Genomic DNA, 20,280 nt, shown 5'->3' on the forward strand with positions numbered 1-20,280 from the left:
TCCCAAATTGAAGTACATATTCATTGCAATTCTTATCAAAATTCCAACTTCCATTTTTGCAGAAATGGATAGCTGATCCTAAAATTCATATGGAATTTCAAAGGGTGCTGAATGGTCAAAATAATCTTGAAAAAGAAGAAAGTTGGAGGGATCACACTTCCCAATTTCACAATTTATTATAAAACAGTGTAGTAATCAAAACAGTGAAGTATTGTCATAAGGATAGACATAAAGATCAATGGAACAGAATTGAGAGTCTACAAATACACCCATACGTTATGGTTAACTGATTTTCAATAAGGTTGCCAAGATCATTCGATGGGAAAAAAGAGTCTTTTCAACAAATGCTGCTGAGACAATTGGATATTCATATACACATGAATGAGGCTGAATCCTTACCCTTACACCATATACAAGAAATAACTAAAAATGGACCACTGACCTAACTATAATAGTTAAAACTATAATAATCTTAGAAGAAAAACATAGGCATAAATCTTCATGGATTCTTGGATATAACACCAAAAGCAACAACAAGATAGATAAATTAGTCTCTATTAAAATAAACTTTTGTGTATCAAAGAAGACGATCAAGCAAGTGAAAAGACAGTCTGGCAGCTACCCAAACAATGCAAAAGTTACTACATGACCCAGCAATTCCACTCCTAGGTATAACATAACAGAATTAAAACCAGGTATTCAAACCAATACTTGTAAACAAATGTTCATAGCGGCATTATTCATAATAGCCAAGGTGAAAACAACCAAAATATCCATCAACTGATGATAGGTAAATGGTGGTATATCCATAAACGAATATTATCTGGCCATAAAAAGAAATGCAGTACTGATACCTACTACAAGGATGAACCTTGAAAACATTATGCTAAGTGAAAGAAACCAGACACAAAAAGCCACATATTGTCTGTTCCCAAATGTCCAGAATAGGCAAATCCATAGAAACAGAAAGCAGATGAGTTTCCTAGGGCTGAGGAGGAGAAAGAGTGGAGTACCCAGTTTCTTTTGGGGGTGCTGAAAATGTTCTGGAGCCACACCGTGGCAGTGGTTACACAACTTTGTGAGTGTATTGGAAACCACCGAATTGTACATACGGTAAATTTTATGTTATATGAATTTTACTTCAATTTTTTTAGGTTAAACAAAGTAACAAAAAGCTAAACAGTAGGCAAAGACCCAGGAAGCTTGACATGGGCCTATTTTCAAAACCCAGTTCTTTGGTAAAGCAAACTAGATTGCCAGGAGCAGCTCTCTCGTTCTCAAGTCCCACAACTTGCCTCACTGACATCAATTAATAGAGTTCTTGGTGTCGGCCCTAATCATCATGCAGACAGATAAACTTTAGTTAATGTCCTTTACTCCCTCCCCAATGCTGAAAAATAAGATAAACAGAATCTAGCTCCATAATTTTCCTTAGTCATTTGTTTCAGTAGCATCTGTTTATGATGATTTACAAGAATTTGGCTGGCAACAAGAGTTGCAGGAAGCATGTGCATAAAGGAATTTTATTTACATATTTTTCCTCCTTCAGCTCTATAGATACTGAAAATGGTCATGTCTTAGAAATGCAGGCTAGCTCCAGTGGTAATGATTGCTTTTTAAAAAGCCATACTGGATGGTCTCCAAGAAGTGAGAAACATTTACAGCTATTTAATTTAGAAGACAAACTTGAGGATCAGCCTATAAAAGAACGTGTAATCAAATAAAAATAAGAGAAAACTGAAATACTGGTTCCCGCTGATATGAGATTTCGACTTCCTTAGCACAAGCTCACAGAATAGTCTGTCCTTGGGTATTTGAGTAGGAGAGAAAACCACTCTCCACAATATCTTTTCCTCTGAAATGTTACAGCTTAGTTCCATGTTCATATATGTGAGTATATTTCAACATTCTTGGTATGATCATTCAACTATGTTTATCGCTCCCATATACTGTATATAGTTAAGTTGGGGGAAAAAAGGCATAATAGAGAGAAGTATGCAATATGTAGCGATGCTGCCATTTATTTGAGAAGGCAAGAGGAGGGTACAAATAAATACTCATATTTGCTTATAGTTTTGAAAATCAGAACATCCTATATATAAAAGGGTAATATGCAAATCAACTGAACAGCGGAACGACTGGTTGCTATGATGCGCACTGATCACCAGGGGCAGACACTTAACGCAGGAGCTGCCCCCTGGTGGTCAGTGCACTCCCACAGGGGGAGCGCTGCTCAACCACAAGCCAGGCTGATGGCTGGTGAGCGCAGCAGCCCGCCTCCGCAGCGGCAGCACTAAGGATGTCTGACTGCGGCCTAAACTGTCAGTTGGACATCCCCCAAGGGCTCCAGGACTGGAAAGGGCACAGGCCGGGCTGAGAAAACACCCTCCCTTCCCCTGCCCCCCCCCCCCCCCCCCCCCGTGCATGAATGTCATGCACCTGGCCTCTAGTAAGTCATTAAACCTTTTAAATGTTTACCTATAGAGGGGGAGAAGGATCAGGGTGGAAGGACAGAGATATCATCTAGACTTCTCTAAAAGCATCTTATTTGTAAGCTTGACTTTGAAAATATGTAACTGTTTTACATCAATATAAAACAAAATTAAATTCTAATTTTTTAAAAAAGAAGCCTTTAAAATCAAATGCAAAATAAAACAAATGAAACTAACAATGTATCAAAGAAAGGTTACAGCTCAGGAATTAATGCTTCCAATGTTGGGATTCCATCATAATGTTAGTTCTATCAAAATCTCGGGAATTTTCCTACCCAGGATACTCAACTTATCTTTTGATAAATATTTAATAAATATTTGTTGAGTGTCTACTACATGATAAGGGTATTTGGATCAAAGATGGTCTACTGAGGGAAATAAATTAAATGAACTATGGGTGGGGTATTATGTGTCATGATCTAGGTATGTAGCCAGATCTATCAGAAATCCTCAGAAGAGTGTTTGGTTCTAATATCTCTCTTCTTGGGCTAGGAGAGCATGCATGGGCTCTTGAGTCTTCAGAAATAACTTAACCTTGTTGAGTCACCTCATCTCTAAAGGACCTTCTATGAAGAACTAACATACTGGTGCCTAGGAGGTGCCCAGCTGACTCTTATTTCCCTCCTTTGGCAAATATTCATAATGCTGGATTGAGCATGGCTGCAATCATGCATTATCAGCAGGTACTTTCATCTGACAATGAACACTTCCAACAAATTCAAGTCAGGGGATTACATAAAAAATGTTTATTTGTGCAGCTATGCATATTTACAATCTTACAGGTTGAGCCCACCTGCAGAGAGCCATGCCTCCATTTTGGTTTCTAGATAAGCAGCTCACCTCCTCTCCCTCCATCCTTGGACTGCACTCAAGTTCACCTGAGCAGCTTAGGTCTATAGACCAGCCCCGCACTCTGCAAAATCCCAATCTCCTACCTTCCTTCATCCCAGTAACTGAGTTATTGCACTTTCTAGAAATCTATTTTAACCCAAGATTCAGGCACAACAATATTAATTACAGCATTACGCATAATAGCAAGTATTGTTAATAATCCAGATATCCCAAGGTTGGAAATTAAGTAAACTATGGATCATATATATAAACAAATATTGTATAGTCATTTGAAGTGTTTTGACATTCTTCATGCTAAAGAAGTTGTATATAAAACATACAAAACTCAAATGTTAGTAACTTTTAACCTTAAATGTTTCCTTTGTTTCTTGCTCTTTCCTTCAAACAAGTCTTGCATCATCTGGATATTATCTTGGAAAAGGTCCTCTACCTGGAACATGTCAATTTTTCTGCGACCAATCCATTCCTTACACATTCCCAAGCAAAGATCCCCAGCTGCCCACTGCCTAAGTTTTAGTCCATCCTCCACTGGCTCACAGCAACACCACTTTTGCGGTTCTTGCTCTCCTCTTAGCATTCTTCTTCCCCAATCTTGTAGTTAATCTAAGGAGTCTTCTACCTACAGGACTTTAATGCCCCCCAGTTAAAAGGCTGAAGGATTTCAAATATCTAGGCTGAATGATCCAATACCCTGGTTCCCTACTACCCCACTCCCAGCCCCTCCTGACCACACAGCCCTGGGACCCCACCCAGCCTTGCCTGTCTCCCTGCTGACAGGGTTTCTGCAGAAGCCATTCAGCTAGGCTTCCACACCCAAGACACCTTTATTCTCACTGCCAGAACCTGATTAACCCCCTCCTCTGCTTTTCTGAGTCCTAAGGCAGGCAAGCTCAGGTTAGTTTTAAAAAACAAACATAACAAAACCGTAACACACCAGGTCTATCTCTGCCACTATGTGACATCGGACAGTTTTGTCACCTCCTCTGGATTTACTTCCTCATCTTTGAGGTATTGCCCCATAAATGTGTGGTAAACACTAACATGCAATAACATTTGCTCACCTGTCATTTCCCTCAGGATTTGCTGTGACTCTCCTCTCAAAGTGGAATCCCCTCCAGCCTGGCTCCAAAGCACTGAACTCTTAACCGCATTCCTCTGGTTTGCAAATAACCCAATATTCTACCTGACCTTGAGCCATCAGTTCCCTCACTCCTTAGTTCTAAAAATAGAACACAAATAAAGCACTCCTACAGCCCCTTCTACTGCCTTTGTCCTCTTTGTTATGAAGTTACTTTAGTCCATTCTAGTTTACATTTCATTCTCAACCCTAGTAATGGCGATAAAGGTAGATATGTCAACCTTGGATCATCAGGTTGGGAAGACAAATATACAGGCAATTCTTGCTCATTTGATCATGGACTGTCATAACGCTACTTCTCTACATCCAATTGTCAAAAAACTGAGTTCTCTCATCTCAGGATGGAGTGTGGAAGCATGGGGCTCTCACAACCAAGGCTGGGACTGAGCACTGACCTAAGGTTTCCTTATCAGATGGGAGTCATTACAGAAGGCATGAGCCTCACAGAGGTATGAAATGCTTGGTTATGAGAAAATGCCCATTTTCCTCTCTTCATTCCTAATCAGGTTATAGGTTTGTGTCTTAATTTCCCCACTACATTGTAAATCCTTTAAGAGTTAAGGCCTTGGGAGTCAACTGTTACTAGAAAACCACTGTCAGTTCATAGTAGTAAAAACATGGTACCACAATGTTCCAAACCACCACCAATTCGAATAACTCTAAAAAAAAATTTAAGCTTCCTAATCATATATCTAAAAATTTTAGATTATAATTTGGGTTCTTAAGATTCCAGTTTATGAAGATACCCATTTCCTTTGGATCTACATGTTATAAAACTTCAACCCAAATAGGCCATATTGCGTCATTTTCCACAACCCTCCAAAAACGTAAAAAAAAACATAGAAACTTAGTTTCTGTGCCATATGAACATAAGGCTGCAGCAGGATATGGCTCATGGGCTGCAGTGTGCCAACCCTGGTCTAAAGAATTGGGTTATTAAGAGCTTTCAGACCGTGCCTTTTTTGTCTGGATTCTCAGTCCTGGAACAAGTTTCAAAGCACAGTGTGCCTTTAAATAAATATTTGAATGGTTGATGAAAGCAAGCTAAGTATTGTGAAATCGCTGTTTGTACTTGCATTGGCAAATGGTAAAGGAAACACTGCAAAACTTCATGGGCACATATTATTTTCTATCTGGCCATCGAGCTGTCTGTCCTGGTAGCTTTTCTGATCCCAGCTATCAGTCCTATCACCAAGTTAGGAGCTGCTCAGAGGAGCTGGCCTTTGACATTCAGAAACTCAATGCAAAAGGGAGATTGGAAAAGGAAGAAATAGCCTGATGTTTAAATACGAGGGAAAAAATTAAAATTCAGTGCAGTAAGATTGAGCATTGTAGACTTTAAAAAGCAGACAAGCTAGAACAAAATGTTTTATTATCAAAATAAAAACTTTATATAAAAGCATTACAGATCAAAAGCTCTATTTACATTTATTGATTCAAGGTCCACGTATGCATCACTGAAAGGACACAGCAACAGGCCGCACATGCAAAGGGAAAAGGACAACACTCAGACCCCACCTCTACCAAGTGATTAATGCAAAAAAATGGGGGAGGGTAGGGGGAGGGGACACATGAAATCTGCCCAGAATCTAAACTGGCAGAGATGTCAAGTCAACAAACTGGAAAGTCACCCATCTCCAAAAAGGCACTTCTCATTGCTCTAAAAGTGCTTGAAACCTCAACACGAACCTCGTGCCTAGCTTTCCTTGGTAAAAGCCTCTACCTTATGTCTGAAAACAAAAAATTTCTTCAAGAAAACAAAAACTGCAAATTGTATGCTAATATTAGTATCAATTTTCCATGCAAAATGATCAAGAATTTGAAATGCCTTACATTTATGAAATGAAAAAAACTTGGCAAGCTACCATTATACTGAAGGTTATATCATGAATTCAAACCACACTATTTCATACTAATTCCCTAGGATGTCTTTTCTATAATGACTGCGAATATAGCGCTGCCCACAATTCTTTGGATTGTGCCAGTTTGAGCCCGATGTACCACCCAACCTCATGGTGGAAAAAATCAGCAACTAAGTCCCAGCGGTGACTACTTGTATAATAAGCACCATAATGGAATATTCTCATTAGAGGTGTCCAAAGTAACATACCCACCCCACTTTCCAACAATTACCTCATCCCTCCCTATGGTTTTAAGACTTTTGGGCCTTGATTTTGTAAGAAATGTCAACTAGTGTGACAATTATGCCCATTGTTTTTGTGTAAACAAGTTAGAGGGCTGGTCTCAATAGATGTAATTAGTTAACACCACTACTGCGTTTCTAAGTGCTTGGTTTCATAGGTGGATTCCAGGGCTATTTCAACACCGATTAAATCAAACATGCTTTCATAAAACTGTCATTTTAAAAGAATTCAGAAACTAGAGGGTGAGAGAGACCCACTGTAAATGGAGGGGGGTGGTGAGGGGGAAGGGGCAGGAGAAAGCAAAGAAATGGCAAGAGGGCGGAGCACAGCTGGAAACATGCCTCCGTGATGCTGGGAAACACGTCCCATGTGATTAACTTGATTTGAGTTTCCTACAAAACAAACTGATCAACAGAATTCTTAACTCAGGTTTCAACCGCGTGACAACATTGAAAACTTTAACAAGGAAGACGGGCGCGGTGGAAGGCAGGTAGTGGATCTTCCAAATACTATGCTTGCATCTCAAACTCCTGCTTCAGACTGAAAAAAGAAAAGGAAACATGTCAGGGCATTGTTTTCAAACTAAGAATTCTCTCTTGAAAGCCTAATTCACTCTTTTAGAAATGTTTTTATTGAGTTATAACATACATGCTTTAACATAATGTTGTGTACATCTTAAATTTACACACACACACACACACACACACACACACTCACACACACACCCGCACACAGAGTTCCACTGCCCAGGTGACATAAAATGTTTTAAACATTTCAAAAGACTCTCAATGTGCCCCTTTCCGGTCAATACCTGGATCCCCCCACCCCCCACCCCGTGAGGTAACCACTACTCTGACTTCCACCATCCTTTTATTAAGACACATAAGTGAATATAAGGTTTGGGTGTGGAAGAGAAAAAAAAAATCATTACCTTTTCAAGTAAGCGTGCACATTCCCAAAGCCATGGTATTTGGCTAGGTACACAAGGACCCCAGTTGCACACCGCCCATCTCGCTGACGACAGAAACTGCAATTGCAGATTCTTCGACAAGGCGGGCAATGCCAGTTCTGCAGAATTGTGAAAAGGCACAATTAAATCAAACCTACTCCCCCTATTTAAATCTCTAAGGTGGGCATCATCAATTGCTTTTAAATCTTTTATTTTTTTATTAAAAGAAAAAAAAATCTTAACATGGTTAATATCCACTAGTCATGCCTAATGTTCCCTTAGGAATTCCAGCACAGAAAGTCACACGGCAATTACCAGGGGTGAACAGGAACGGAGAATCAGATTCCCCTGAACAGGCAGGTCCTGAGCTCTGGGGAAGGGGCTCACACCCACCCAGCACCAACACTATGAATTCACCTGCCTTCCCCGAAATGACAGCCCCACAACCGGAGGCTCAACCCTTTCACCGATGCCATCTTTCTGGCCCAATCAGCTAGAGCCTGACCTTCAAAGCCCACAGGACCACCCTTCCAGGCACCTACTGGATCCAGCAGGGCGTCCTTGACCTCTTCGCCGTAGCGGTTTCGAAGGCAGGGACCGCAGAACTGGCCCCGAACGCCCCAGCACTCTGGGTTTCTGCAGTTGGTTTTGGTATCAATGGTTTTCTGGCGGCACTGATGGCAAGTAGACCCCTACAAATAAAAAGCAAATTACAACAACAACACTGCTTTCTGTAGAGAAAACCGGCTTAAAGAATGTCCTCCCCTTATAGGTAGTCTGACATTTTGAATCTTATTTCCTATCTTATATACACATGTATATGCTAGGACCGTGGTCGGCAAACTCATTAGTCAACAGAGCCAATATCAACAGTACAACAATTGAAATTTCTTTTCAGAGCCAAATTTTTTAAACTTAAACTTCTTCTAACGCCACTTCTTCAAAATAGACTCGCCCAGGCCGTGGTATTTTGTGGAAGAGCCACAGTCAAGGGGCCAAAGAGCCACATGTGGCTCGGGAGCCACAGTTTGCTGACCACTGTGCTAGGACATGGAAAGTATCTCAAGCATGGTGATTTCATGCAGCTGGCAGATTCAATATTATCTGCACTTCTTTCCTTCAAGTAAAGGTCTTAACATGCAAAAAAGCTTGCCCAGAATCTTTTTATCTTTAGCACACCACCACATCCCCAGCACCCATCTATGTAGACACATATAATAGATACACAGGAAATATATGCTGGATGAACCAATTTCTAAATTAACACAAAAGATTTAATGCTACTGAAGACTTAAGAGGGCCAGATCCCAAGGATGCTACAAAACTCTTTCCTCATATGAAAGACAGACTCAGGCACACATCCCATATGCTAGGACATTTAGAACATCAGCAAAACTCTAAGGATAGAGGCTATCCTTCCTCTCACAGACGTTGACATTTTCATTCATAAAGTGGGGGCTTTTACCAATGAACGGCTATATATCTTCTCTCGAGAATTGTTGCAGATGTTCTCCAGCTCGTCCTCTGTAATTTCCTCCACCGGGCGAATGACATGCGGAAGGGTCATGGATCCGGGACGACGACCTCTGGGCACGTCATCATCCTGCATAACAGCAAGCATGGGAACAGTGTTCTGACCGGCTCTCCCAGTCCTGAGTCTCAGATACCTGATTTATCATTTCTTCACAGAGAATTCAACTTGGGAAATCTTTCTTAAGGCTTAAGGAGAGGAGACAAGTCCTAAATTTACAGGACACTATCATGGAAATGATTCCTAAAACTAAGAAAAGCTGATGAAGAAGAAAACTTTGACTCCTTCATCTGCTAACAAACATCATCAAATATTCCAGATATTCACAACTCGGAGTCTTAAGAGTATCCATATATAGGAGAGAAAACTTAAAAAATGTAGTCAGTGTGGTAAAACGTTTAGACAAAGTTCAAATCTTCCTCAACATAAGAAAATCCACACTAGAGAGAAACCTTACAAAGGTAGTATTATGTGTCAAAGCTTTTACCCCATTTGCAAGCCTTCCTGAGCATCAGAAAATACTAAACAGAAACATTACAAACCTAATTTATGTAGCAATGCTTTTATTCCAAGCTCAGCTTTGGGGATCATCAAAGAATTCAGGTAGGAAGAAACATATGACTGAGATAAAACTTACGTTAAGTGTTCAAGCCTTACTTAACGACAGAGACTCCATTGTGGAGAGAAATCATATAAAAACTCATGAATGTGGAAAAACCTGTAACCAGGACTCACACCTCACTTGATACCAGAATATACAAGTGTGGTCGGGAGTACAGGAAACACAGAATTTATTTTTGTATGATATATGTTTCCATACAAACAACTGTAAACCTACTTTTGCCAACTGCTGTAACTTTTTGAGAGAAACCAAACAAATGTATGGCAAGGCTTATCCAAAGTTTAACCCTTTGCACTTGCTTGCTTTTTTCATCAAGCTGCTACCGATGCTAACCGTGTCGAGTCACACTCGACATCCGAGTGCAAAAGGTTAAGACTCATGGAACATAACAGAATTCTTTACTAGGGAGAAACCAGCTTTATGAAAAATGCACAACTTTGTGGTCATGACAGAATTCATAGAAGATGGAAACGATACAAATGTCTCAAGACCTTTAGCAATGGCCTGGATACACCACAGAATTCCTACAGGACAAAGACATTACAAATGTAGTGAAGATGTAAGTTTAATCAATTCTTTCAATGAACACAAAAAAATCCATACTAGGGGGGCACCAAGTCTATTACTTTTGAAGGTTAACCAATGTCAGATGTTAAATTCCAAGAGAACGAAAAGTTAAAATTGCCCTGGCCGGTGTGGGTCAATGGCTAGAGCATTAGCCTGCACACCCAAGGGTCTCAGATTCAATTACTGGTCAAGGGCATGTACCTGCATTGCAGGTTCGCTCCCTGGGCACGTGTGGGAGGCAACCAATCAATGTGTCTCTCTCACATCAATGTTTCTCTCTCTCCCCCTCCCTCCCTTCCATCCTCTGAAAAGCAATGGAAAAAATATCCTCAGGTGAGGATTAACAACAACAAAAATATTAAAATTACTTAAAACTCACGAGAATGCTGTATGTCAATGGAGCAAGAAAATCTGTGGAAAGGTCTAATTATCTTCAGTTTATAAAATGTTATTTGAAGTTTCTTGAAAAGGCTACACTGTTATTGATGACTTAAAAAACATCACCAAATAACTTGGTATGACATTAACAATTCTGAGTGGTTTGAGAAGAACGTTTAATGTGAATCATTTGGTGTTGGGCCTACAGAAGAGGAAAAACAGAAGAGCAAGCACAAATGTGGAGAACTCACGTTCATGTAGCCATCCATGGTCTTCCTCTTTCTCACCAGCATGTACTTGTCCTCCTCCTCTTCCTCCTCCTCCTGCTCCGCGGGTAGAGCGCCACGGGACCCAAGGATCCGGGACCTGGACCTGGTAAGAGGCCGTGCTCTCCGATCGGGGTTTCTCCTGGAAGTAACACCTGGGAATGTGCGCCTTCGGGGTGTCTTTGATTGCTAAACAAAACACATGGCAGAACCCATTTGTTCCAGAATGAAGAGAAGTGGCACCTTCTCCTACGTACGTGTTTACGTAAAGGGAAAGCGCCATTTTCTGATTTTCTGTCCTTTCCATAATGCATGGAAAATGAGCCCAAAAAACAAAACAGCCTTTATAATTTTGCTTTTGTAACAAGTCCAGTTTCTCTACAACTGAGAAATAATTTACTTATTCATCTACTTAATAACGTTGTAAGAATAAATCTCGTTTTCCAAAACAACCTTTTCTACATCTCTTTTTTAAAAATATATATATTTTTATTGATTTTAGAGAGGAAAGAAGAGGGAGAGATGGAAACATCAATGAGGAGAGAGAAAGAATCATTGATTGGCTGTCTCCTGCACACCCAACGCAGGGGATGGAGCCCACAACCCGGGCATGCGCCCTGACTAGGAATCGAACTGTGACCTCCTGGTTCATAGGTTGACACTCAGCCACTGAGCCACACTGGCCGGGCTCTACGACATCTCTTGAGCCCCGACACACTCACTGTTTCTACAGCGAGTATGTACGTGTGGTTTTCCTTCTTCCATTCCTTGCTAGCTTCTTCCTTTTCTCTTCAAGGAGGGGTAGGGAAGGAAAGTCTTTTCTTTTGTACCACAGCAGACAACACCAAATTCCCCGAGTTACACTAGCTTAGTTCTCAGAATATACTCACATATATTAGGCCATGACTTGGTTAAGAAATCATTTTTTTCCTTCCCAAATTTTAAAAACATCAGTTACCACGCATCTACCATGAAAGAGAAATGTGCAAATGCTGGGAATAGAGAAAAAAATATTTTCCTATCTTTAGTCCGTGCCCTTGAGGGGTTTAGTCTAGTTAGAAAGAAGAGAAATAACCAATTAAAAGGGGTTTGAGCCCTGCACAAGCTTGGCATAGGGAGGCCACACCTTCCCCAGGATATAAGGAAGAGTCCCAGAGATGTATTAGAAGGTTCCCTCTATTCCCTTTGGCTATAAAATCCCTCTCACACACAGATCTATGAGAAGGTTTCCTCTTTGTCTATAAGATCACACAAAATAAGGAGACTGGGTTTTCAAACATCCTAACAAATCTACCTCAGACCTGCCCAAGATACTACTGAACAAACAAGGAGTTGCACTTACTGATCTGGGGCCTGGGAGGGAATGCCGGCCAGGGAACGAGCCAGGGAAACTTTCTAATTCCGCCATTAGCTTTGCAAGCTAAAAAGGAAGGAAACGAAGCAGAAATTATTGGTTTAGCATAACTGCTGAAAATGAGCAACTTATGGAAATTACTGTCGTATATCTCAGCGTTTCTGATTTCTCCTACACATTTACCAAGACTAATAGATTTTTAAGAAAGAAAAGTGAGCTCAGAGAAAGAAACACATTTTAAAGCACACATTGTAAAAATAACGACTTCATAGCTGCACTGAAAACAATTCTTGACACAGATAAGCAACAAGTGGCTTAGAGGAAAGCTGGAAGAGTTCATGCTAACACATTCCAAGTGAGATACCTACCATTGCTTTGTTTTGCTTTATATTTAAAGCCCTTTTCTCCAAAAAATTCATGCCATTTTCATCTTCTGAATCAGAGTTGGAATCCGTCACAGATTTCTCTGGGGGTGCAGGAGCTGCTGCTCTTTTGCTGGCTGCGCCCCTGGTATTTCGAGCTGGAAACTTCATGGCCACCCGGAGAGGCCCGGACCGTCTGCTCTGACTGCGGGTCCGGCAGCCGGCATGGTCTGACTGTAATCGCTGGTTAATCAGAACAATTGAGTTATCAGTGATTTGTCTGCTGAACCGGTTGCACCAGCATGGCTACATCGCCTCTTAACAAAAGATGCTTGCATCAAATACATTTTAACCGGCCACTTTAATTGTCAATTTTAATTGGCAGCTCTGGGTAACAAAGCCAGGAATTATAAATACATACAACAAGCTGAGTGTAGTGTTAACTCCGGTAGCCTATCTGGGTCACATTGTTATTTGCCGTTTAGTGGTTCTGGGCCATTTTTTTTTTTTATGTGAAAATCCCAACTCTCTTTTTAATTTAAAAATAGATCTTTATGTATTTCAAAAGAATTCCTACAGGAACAAATATGTATTCTCCCATAAACATGATTTCAATGCTAATGGCAGTATTAAACTATACTGAAGATGGCTCAAGGCTTTAATCTACTTTTAAAAAATTGTGGTAAAATATACTTAACATAAAATTTACAATTTTAACCACTTCTAAGTGTACAGTTCACTGTTATCAAATGCATTCAGATTGGTGTGCAACCATCACCACCATCATCTCCAGAACCTTTTCATCATCTTCGACTGGAACTCTGTGCCCTTTAAACAACTCCCATCCCCTCCACATAGCCCCTGGCCACCACCTGTCTCTATGAATTGACTACTCTAGATACCTCTCTAATCCACTAATCATAAGGCTAAAATAAGAAAATTCTTATTTTAAAGTAATCTAGGTTCCCATCATTAAATATGTGTTAAGATTAGCCATTGGGGAAATGCAAATCAGAATCACAAAATACCACCTTCATACCCACATACATTGCCAGTTGGAATGTAAAATGGTGCAGCCACTTTGGAGAACAGTCTGTCAGATCCTCAAAAGGTTAAACAGACTTACTCTATAACCCAGCAATTACACTCCTAGGTAGATACTCAAAAGTGTATGTCCACACAAAAGCTTGTACCTCAATGTTCACAGCAGTATTATCCATAATAGCCAAAAGGTACAAACAGCCCAAACATCTATCAACTGATGAATGGATAAATAAAATGTGGTATGTTCACACAATGGAATGTGATGCAGCGATAAAAAGGTACTAAGTACTGGCTTATGTCACAACCTGGAAGAACCTAAGTGAAACAAGCCAGCCCCGAAGGACCACATATTATATGGTGCTTTTTCTATGAAAAGTCCAGAATAGGCAAACCCATAATGATAGAAAACAGACTGGTGGTTGCCAGGAAAAGGATGCAAAGTGACCGTTGATGGGTACCGGGTTTCTTCTGGAGCAATAAAAATATCCTAAAATAGATGGTTGTGATGGTTGAGAAAAAAAAGAAAAGAAAAAATATCCCCCATAAAGTCCCAGAACTTGAAAACCCACTTTTATAATTCAAAAATTTCTAAAAATCCCCACAGCTTTTACTACTCTTCATGTACTTTTAGTGTGCACAAATTGAAACTATAAGATGACAAAAAAACTTCCATGAGTTCTGAAGACTTTTAATTGATTGGCATTTTATTGGTTACAACACTCAGCACCTACAAAGAATTGAAACAATTACCCAGAAGTGATTTGGGCTGTAGACTATGTGTGGGTCACATCAGATTTTCAGAGCTGCCCTGGCGCTAACTCCAACATGCACTGACTGAGACCAGTATTACTTATTACAGGAAATACTGCACTAGCACGAAGTGATGAGAGCCATGAAAACATTCCCTGGTCAGGCACTCTCACTTATGTCAGCGTCACTCGAGTGTGGTTCCAGGCAGTCAGGCCACACTGAGCTGCAGAGCATGCACCTGACTGCAAATCAACACACGGCTTCCTTCGTCAAGAAAGTCTTGCTACCAAGAAGCCATCTGCAGAACTGAACAGTATGCTCAGGGAGAGCGAGACCCAGGTGCAGCAGCAGCAGCAGCAGCGGAGGAGGCGGCAGCTGGAGCAGGAGGAGAGGTTAAAAAGGTAAGGCAGTGTGTGCAGGAAAAGCAGGTCCAAGGAGCAAAAGTGGAAGCAGAAAGGGCCCTAATTGTCATTATCTGCACTCAGGCCCCAGCACATGCATTAGCACTGGCTTTCCAAATGCATGGATCTACGATGGGAACATTTACCAAAGGCCTGGTCTATGCCAGGCACTGGACTGGGCAACTGAACCTAAATGTGAATGTAACTAATCTTGAGGACACACGTGTGCTTCCTCTGATTAGGCTGGATTTCTGTGGCAATGGAAATCTGGAGGTTGGCCAAGTTTATCTTAGCAGTTTCCAAGATTTTCAGAGCCTACAAAACGTTCAGGCTTTACACATAGGACTACTTTATAAACTGCTTTAAGGCCTAAATACTCTCAAATTTTAAAACGGTCAACAGAATCTCTGGCATGATTCAAATGAAAATTAAAAGGAAAAAAAAAAAAAGCTCTTTAAAAGCAAGTACATCACGCCTCAAAATGTACCTTACTTCTTGATATTGGTGAAATTCTCAAACTCACCATTCCATCTTGTATCTCACTCTCTGAGAAACCGCAAAAGGATTCATCGTCAGAGTCGGCGTGAAAAATACTGGCCAGTTTGTTAGTGACATCTGGCCTTGGTTTCTGTAAAAATCCACAATGGTCTAACACATCTTGCACCTCACTTTCTGAGAAGCCGCAGAAAGATTCATTATCAGAGTCCTCATAAAAAACATTTGCCAGTTCTTCACTGATATCTGACCTGAATTTAGGTTTCTGTAAAATAAATAAATAAATGTGGTTGTGCATCTTTCCCCCTCTTTCAAGAACCAATTTCCCATAAACCGTGCAGAGAGCAAATCACATTCACAAGTGCACTACAAGAGAATAGCTTTTGTTACAAAGAAAAACGGTTCAGAGGTTTACAAATGATTTCTGAGTTGTTATGGCAAATCATCAAGCATGTTAGGTTAGGCGACATTTCAAAAGGATAGAATAAGTAGCTAATCTACCTCCAACAATTACTACCTAGAACCACAGCAAAAAGTGAAATGAAATTACAGTGCACACTGTATTTTCATAACCGCTGTATAGAAATGTAGGCAAAAAGCAAGCCGTTTTAATCACGCACAAAGCATTTGGGGCATTTTGAGCTCTGCAGACTCAATTCTGTTTATTCTCAGGCAGCACTTACTGTGTTTGCAAAATTATCAGAAGCAAAGCTGTCACAACTGTCATCAGAGGATGACGAGGTTTCCATGGAAATCAACTTCACATAGCTGAATTTCTTGAAGTTCGTCTTTACTCTGTGATCCTTTTGCTGCAAATGGAAATGGCAGTACCATTAAGTGGGATGCTCACTACAGTAGCTAACTAAAACATCATTTTTTAGTTTAGTAGCTTCCAACAGCACAGATATATCCATTTTTTAAACGCTGTATAGGAAAAGGGGAAGTTGCAATTGCTACAAAAAAAATTTTCAAAACTAACTAAAATCCTAAAAAGGGATCCCCTCTGAAGGAAAACTGTAATGATATTTATCAACTTAAATAAATATCTGTAGAGCTACCTCTCTACCCACCTGAAGAGCCCCCAAGCTCTTAGCATTATACTGAGCTCCCAATGAGTTTAATGCCAAACTCCCAAAATCCACCCTTAAAAAAAAAAGTAAACTGTACTTCAAAAGTGCAAAATGGTGGACTGATTTCTCTCCCTCAGCTAAAATCAAGCTAATCAGGTCATCTGCTGCAAGCCTTGGGCTATATACACTATGACACGAAGTCCCCAAACTACAAAACTGGACAGCACTTCTACTTCAAGATGGCAGGCTTTCAAATAGGCCTTGTTCCGATCAGGGAGGGTACTGTGATTTCAGCACAAGTCCTTACAAATAGAATATATCAACACAGTGAACAAATGTCCAAGGAGCCAAGTTAAAGGTCAAACAGAACTCCAAACCCAGGGAGTATGCCGATTCCACCCCAGCACTCTACTAGCCTGGCCTGACTTTCAAGCTCTTAACACAGTCCCCTTGCTATACGAGTTTTAAGAAGTCTTTTCATAAGGCACAAATTACTTGTAGATATAAAAATGCTTGTTTCATTCATACTAGGTGTACCGGTTAATAATGCGGATTTTTTTTAATAGATGGAGTTACACATATGTTGATATTTATGCGATTTGATATGTATGCTATTTTGTTGTATTGACAACAAGCTTCAAAACTTCATATGTCAAATTTTCTGAAGGTGTTAACATCATAGATATTTTTATGCTTAAAATTGTCGAATTTCGTGCCCAAAAAAGAGCATTTGCAGGAAGTTTTAATTCATTACTTTATTTTGAAGAAAAAAGTTATCATATACTTCGGGAAGCTTATGGTGAACAAGCTCCATCCCAAGATACTTGTGAACACTGGTTTAAACGCTTTAAAAGTGATGGTTTCGATGTGAAAGACAAAGAATGTCCAGGTCAACCAAAAAAGTTTGAAGACCAACAATTACAAGCATTATTAGATGAAGATGCGTGTCAAACTCAAAGACAACTTGCAGAAAGGTTAAACGTTGCTCAGCAAACAATTTCCCATCGTTTACAAGCAATGGGAAAGATGTTAAAGGAAGGAAAATGGGTGCCACTTCAACTGAACGAAAGACAAATGGAAAACCGAAAAGTCATCAGTAAAACATTGCTTCAACAGCATGAAAAGAAAGTCTTTTTTGCATCAAATTGTGACTGGCGATGAAAAGTGGATTTATATTGAGAATCCCAAATGCACAAAATCATGGGTTGATCCAGGTCAACCATCACTTCGGAAAGAAGACAATGCTTTGTTTGGTGGGACAATGCTTTGTTTGGTGTGGAGTATTATGAGCTTCTAAAACCAGGTGAAACCATTAATAGTGATCGCTACCAACAACAAATAATCAATTTGAACCACGCTTTGATCGTGAAACGACCAGAATGTGCCAGAAGACACGGCAAAGTAATTTTGCTTCATGATGACGCACCATTACACACTTCAAAACCAGTTAAGGACCCGTTAAAAGATCTTGCCTGGGAAGTATTAACCCACCCACCATATTCACCAGGCCTTGCTCCTTCAGATTACCACTTGTTCCGATCCATGGCACACGCACTTTCTGAGCAGTACTTCAAAACGTATGAATAAGTGGAAAATTGGGTCTCTGAATTGGTTTGCCTCAAAACAAGAAAAGTTCTATTGGGACGGATCCATAAATTACCTGAAAGGTGGGGGAAGTAGCTAGAGATGGACATTACTTTGAATAAAGCACTTTTGATGTTTCTCTTGGAATTACTGTATTTTCTTTGGATTACAAAACCCACATTATTAACCGGTTGACAGTTAATCTGCATTATTAACCGGTCAATAATTCATTGATTTTGTAATCAAAGAAAACACGATAATTTCAAGAGAAGTAGTCTCTTGCAAATAAAATTATTTTCATGATGATGGTACCCAACCATCCTATGCTCCTAAGTAGACTCCATTCAATCATCTTAGGAAGTTTTTGTCCTTTTAGAAAGGCAAGAAAATATGATAAAAGGTCGAGCTACTACATATTAAAAGGATCTCAGAATCCCATTTTTCAGACGAGGACATTCAAGGCTCCGGGGAGATGACATTTATTGTCCAAGATCATAGGGCTAGAAGGAGAACTCAGCCTACAATCTCCTAAAACAGCGGTATTCTTGCATTACTGCAGGAATTATCATCATTTACTCATCAATCTATCTGCAAGCAAAGGCTCAAGACAGAGTCAAGGAAGGCATTCCATTGGAAGCAGTCAGGGAAATAGATGCTGGGCTTTTAACAAGTCAGCACATGCCAAAATTGTTACTAGGCAAATGTTTGCAGGAAACGACTAGAAGAAACACCCAAAGAGTTATGATTGAGAGAAACTTTTTTGGCAGACAGGTAATAAACTAAGAGCACTTAGTAGGTGTTTTCGGTGCCAGGCACTAAGGATGCTTTCACATTGTAATTCATTCTTTGCAACAAAGGTGTATCACTATTCCCACTTAACAAACGGGGAAACTGAGCTTCAGAGAGGTGAAATGGATTATTCAAGTCGGGCGATTGCCTAAATTTGAACAGAGGCATGTCAGATTCCAAGCTCAGCTACTTAGGGCTTTCTTCACCCTGAACACCAAAGCCTAGTTCCAACGATGTCTCTGAATCCACGTGCCCAACCCGCTCTCCCCACCCCCCAAGCCTCCCCACTTGTGGACCTAACTCTGATATTTATTTTAAGCATGTCACATTCTCCCTTTTCACCCTACCCCCACCCTCTACCCTCCCCTGGGGCAGACCCCACGTTCCGGTTTCCGTTAAGAGCAAAGAGTAACGTTCCACTGGGCCAACATCCTGCGGCTTGAGAGGAAGGCTGGGGGCTGGGGAAAGGAATGGGGAAAGAGCGAATGGCTGCAAAAGTTTGGACCTCCAAGTCTTTGAGTTGTACTTAAATCACCGCATGGGACCAGAAACACGTCCGCCCGTGTGCGCCGCCAAAGTGTTTGCAAGACCTTTAAACTTCAAACCCACCGACCCTGAGCGGTTATTAGTGGCACAAGCGGGCGGGGAGCTGGAGAGGGCCGGGGGCGCTGCAGGGTAGGCAGGGTCAAGTCACAAGGAGCGCATCCCACCGGCCAGGATCGGGCCCGCGGACACCGTGGGGAGACTGGCCAACCCCGGGGCGCTGTCCCGCACGTGCACCTCGACCCCACGTGGCCTTGGATTCCCCACCGCTGCCAACCATCCTGCAAATCGCTCACATCTCTGAACCGCCGCGCACCACTTGCGCACGCCGGGCGGGGACTGTCCCGGACCCGAATCTACACCCAACTACACAAAACGGGGGGCTTTCCGAAAGGGGCGCCGCCCAGGACGGCCACCCGTGGACGAGTAGCACTCAATCCTTGGAGGTGGAGGGCGTCGGCCCGCACCCACCGTGCCCGCCCTGCGGGTGTGCCCACCAAGCCCTCACCAGCACGCGGCGAGCATCCATGGTGGCAGCCGGGGCCCAGGCCCGCGTTTGGAGAAGAGAGAGCCGAGGAGCCGTGCGCGCCGCGGTCCCAGCGAGCAGCCGCCGCAGGCGGGCGGGCGGGCGGGCGCACAGACCCGGGCCCCGAAGGGCGGGGCTCGGGCCGGCTTTCCCGCGGCGGAGCGCAGGTCCTGCAAGCTGAGGTATCTGCCCGCCCGAGCGCCCGACCCACTCAGCCCAGAAATAAAAGAGGCTCACCAAGTATTATGAACTCCAGTGAATTCCTTGGAGTCCCCTAAAATCCGCCTTGAAAAAGTGGTGTTTTTAGGGCTCCAGGACTTCTCTCTTTATGTTGCTGCACGGTCCTGAGCGAACGGCGCGAAAGTGGTTTGTATTGCTGGAGGGGGGGGGGGGGGGGGTGAGGGTGGGGGTGGGGGGTAGCAA

The 20,280-nt window shown here is 41.6% G+C and overlaps 1 protein-coding gene across 2 annotated transcripts; it reads right to left on the bottom strand.

Moving 5' to 3' along the window:
- Positions 1-5,801: 5,801 nt before the first annotated feature.
- On the bottom strand, positions 5,802-20,002 carry CDCA7 (cell division cycle associated 7). 2 transcript variants are annotated; one of them, XM_079783232.1, is made up of 10 exons: positions 19,840-20,002; positions 16,029-16,154; positions 15,374-15,610; positions 12,662-12,898; positions 12,282-12,359; positions 10,925-11,128; positions 9,041-9,178; positions 8,118-8,267; positions 7,558-7,694; positions 5,802-7,166 (listed from the first exon to the last, which is right to left on the bottom strand). In XM_079783232.1, the coding sequence occupies exons 1-10, from the start codon at positions 19,858-19,860 to the stop codon at positions 7,136-7,138; spliced, it is 1,359 nt and encodes a 452-aa protein (XP_079639358.1). In that variant the 5' UTR covers positions 19,861-20,002; the 3' UTR covers positions 5,802-7,135. The 2 variants fall into 2 exon arrangements, with proteins under 2 accessions (XP_079639358.1, XP_079639359.1); XM_079783233.1 differs by lacking the exon at positions 15,374-15,610 and having other exon boundaries at positions 5,813-7,166.
- Between the last annotated feature and the right edge of the window lie 278 nt (positions 20,003-20,280).

Source organism: Cnephaeus nilssonii (genome assembly GCF_951640355.1).
Source record: "Cnephaeus nilssonii genome assembly, chromosome: 10".
Classification (NCBI taxonomy): domain Eukaryota; kingdom Metazoa; phylum Chordata; class Mammalia; order Chiroptera; family Vespertilionidae; genus Cnephaeus; species Cnephaeus nilssonii.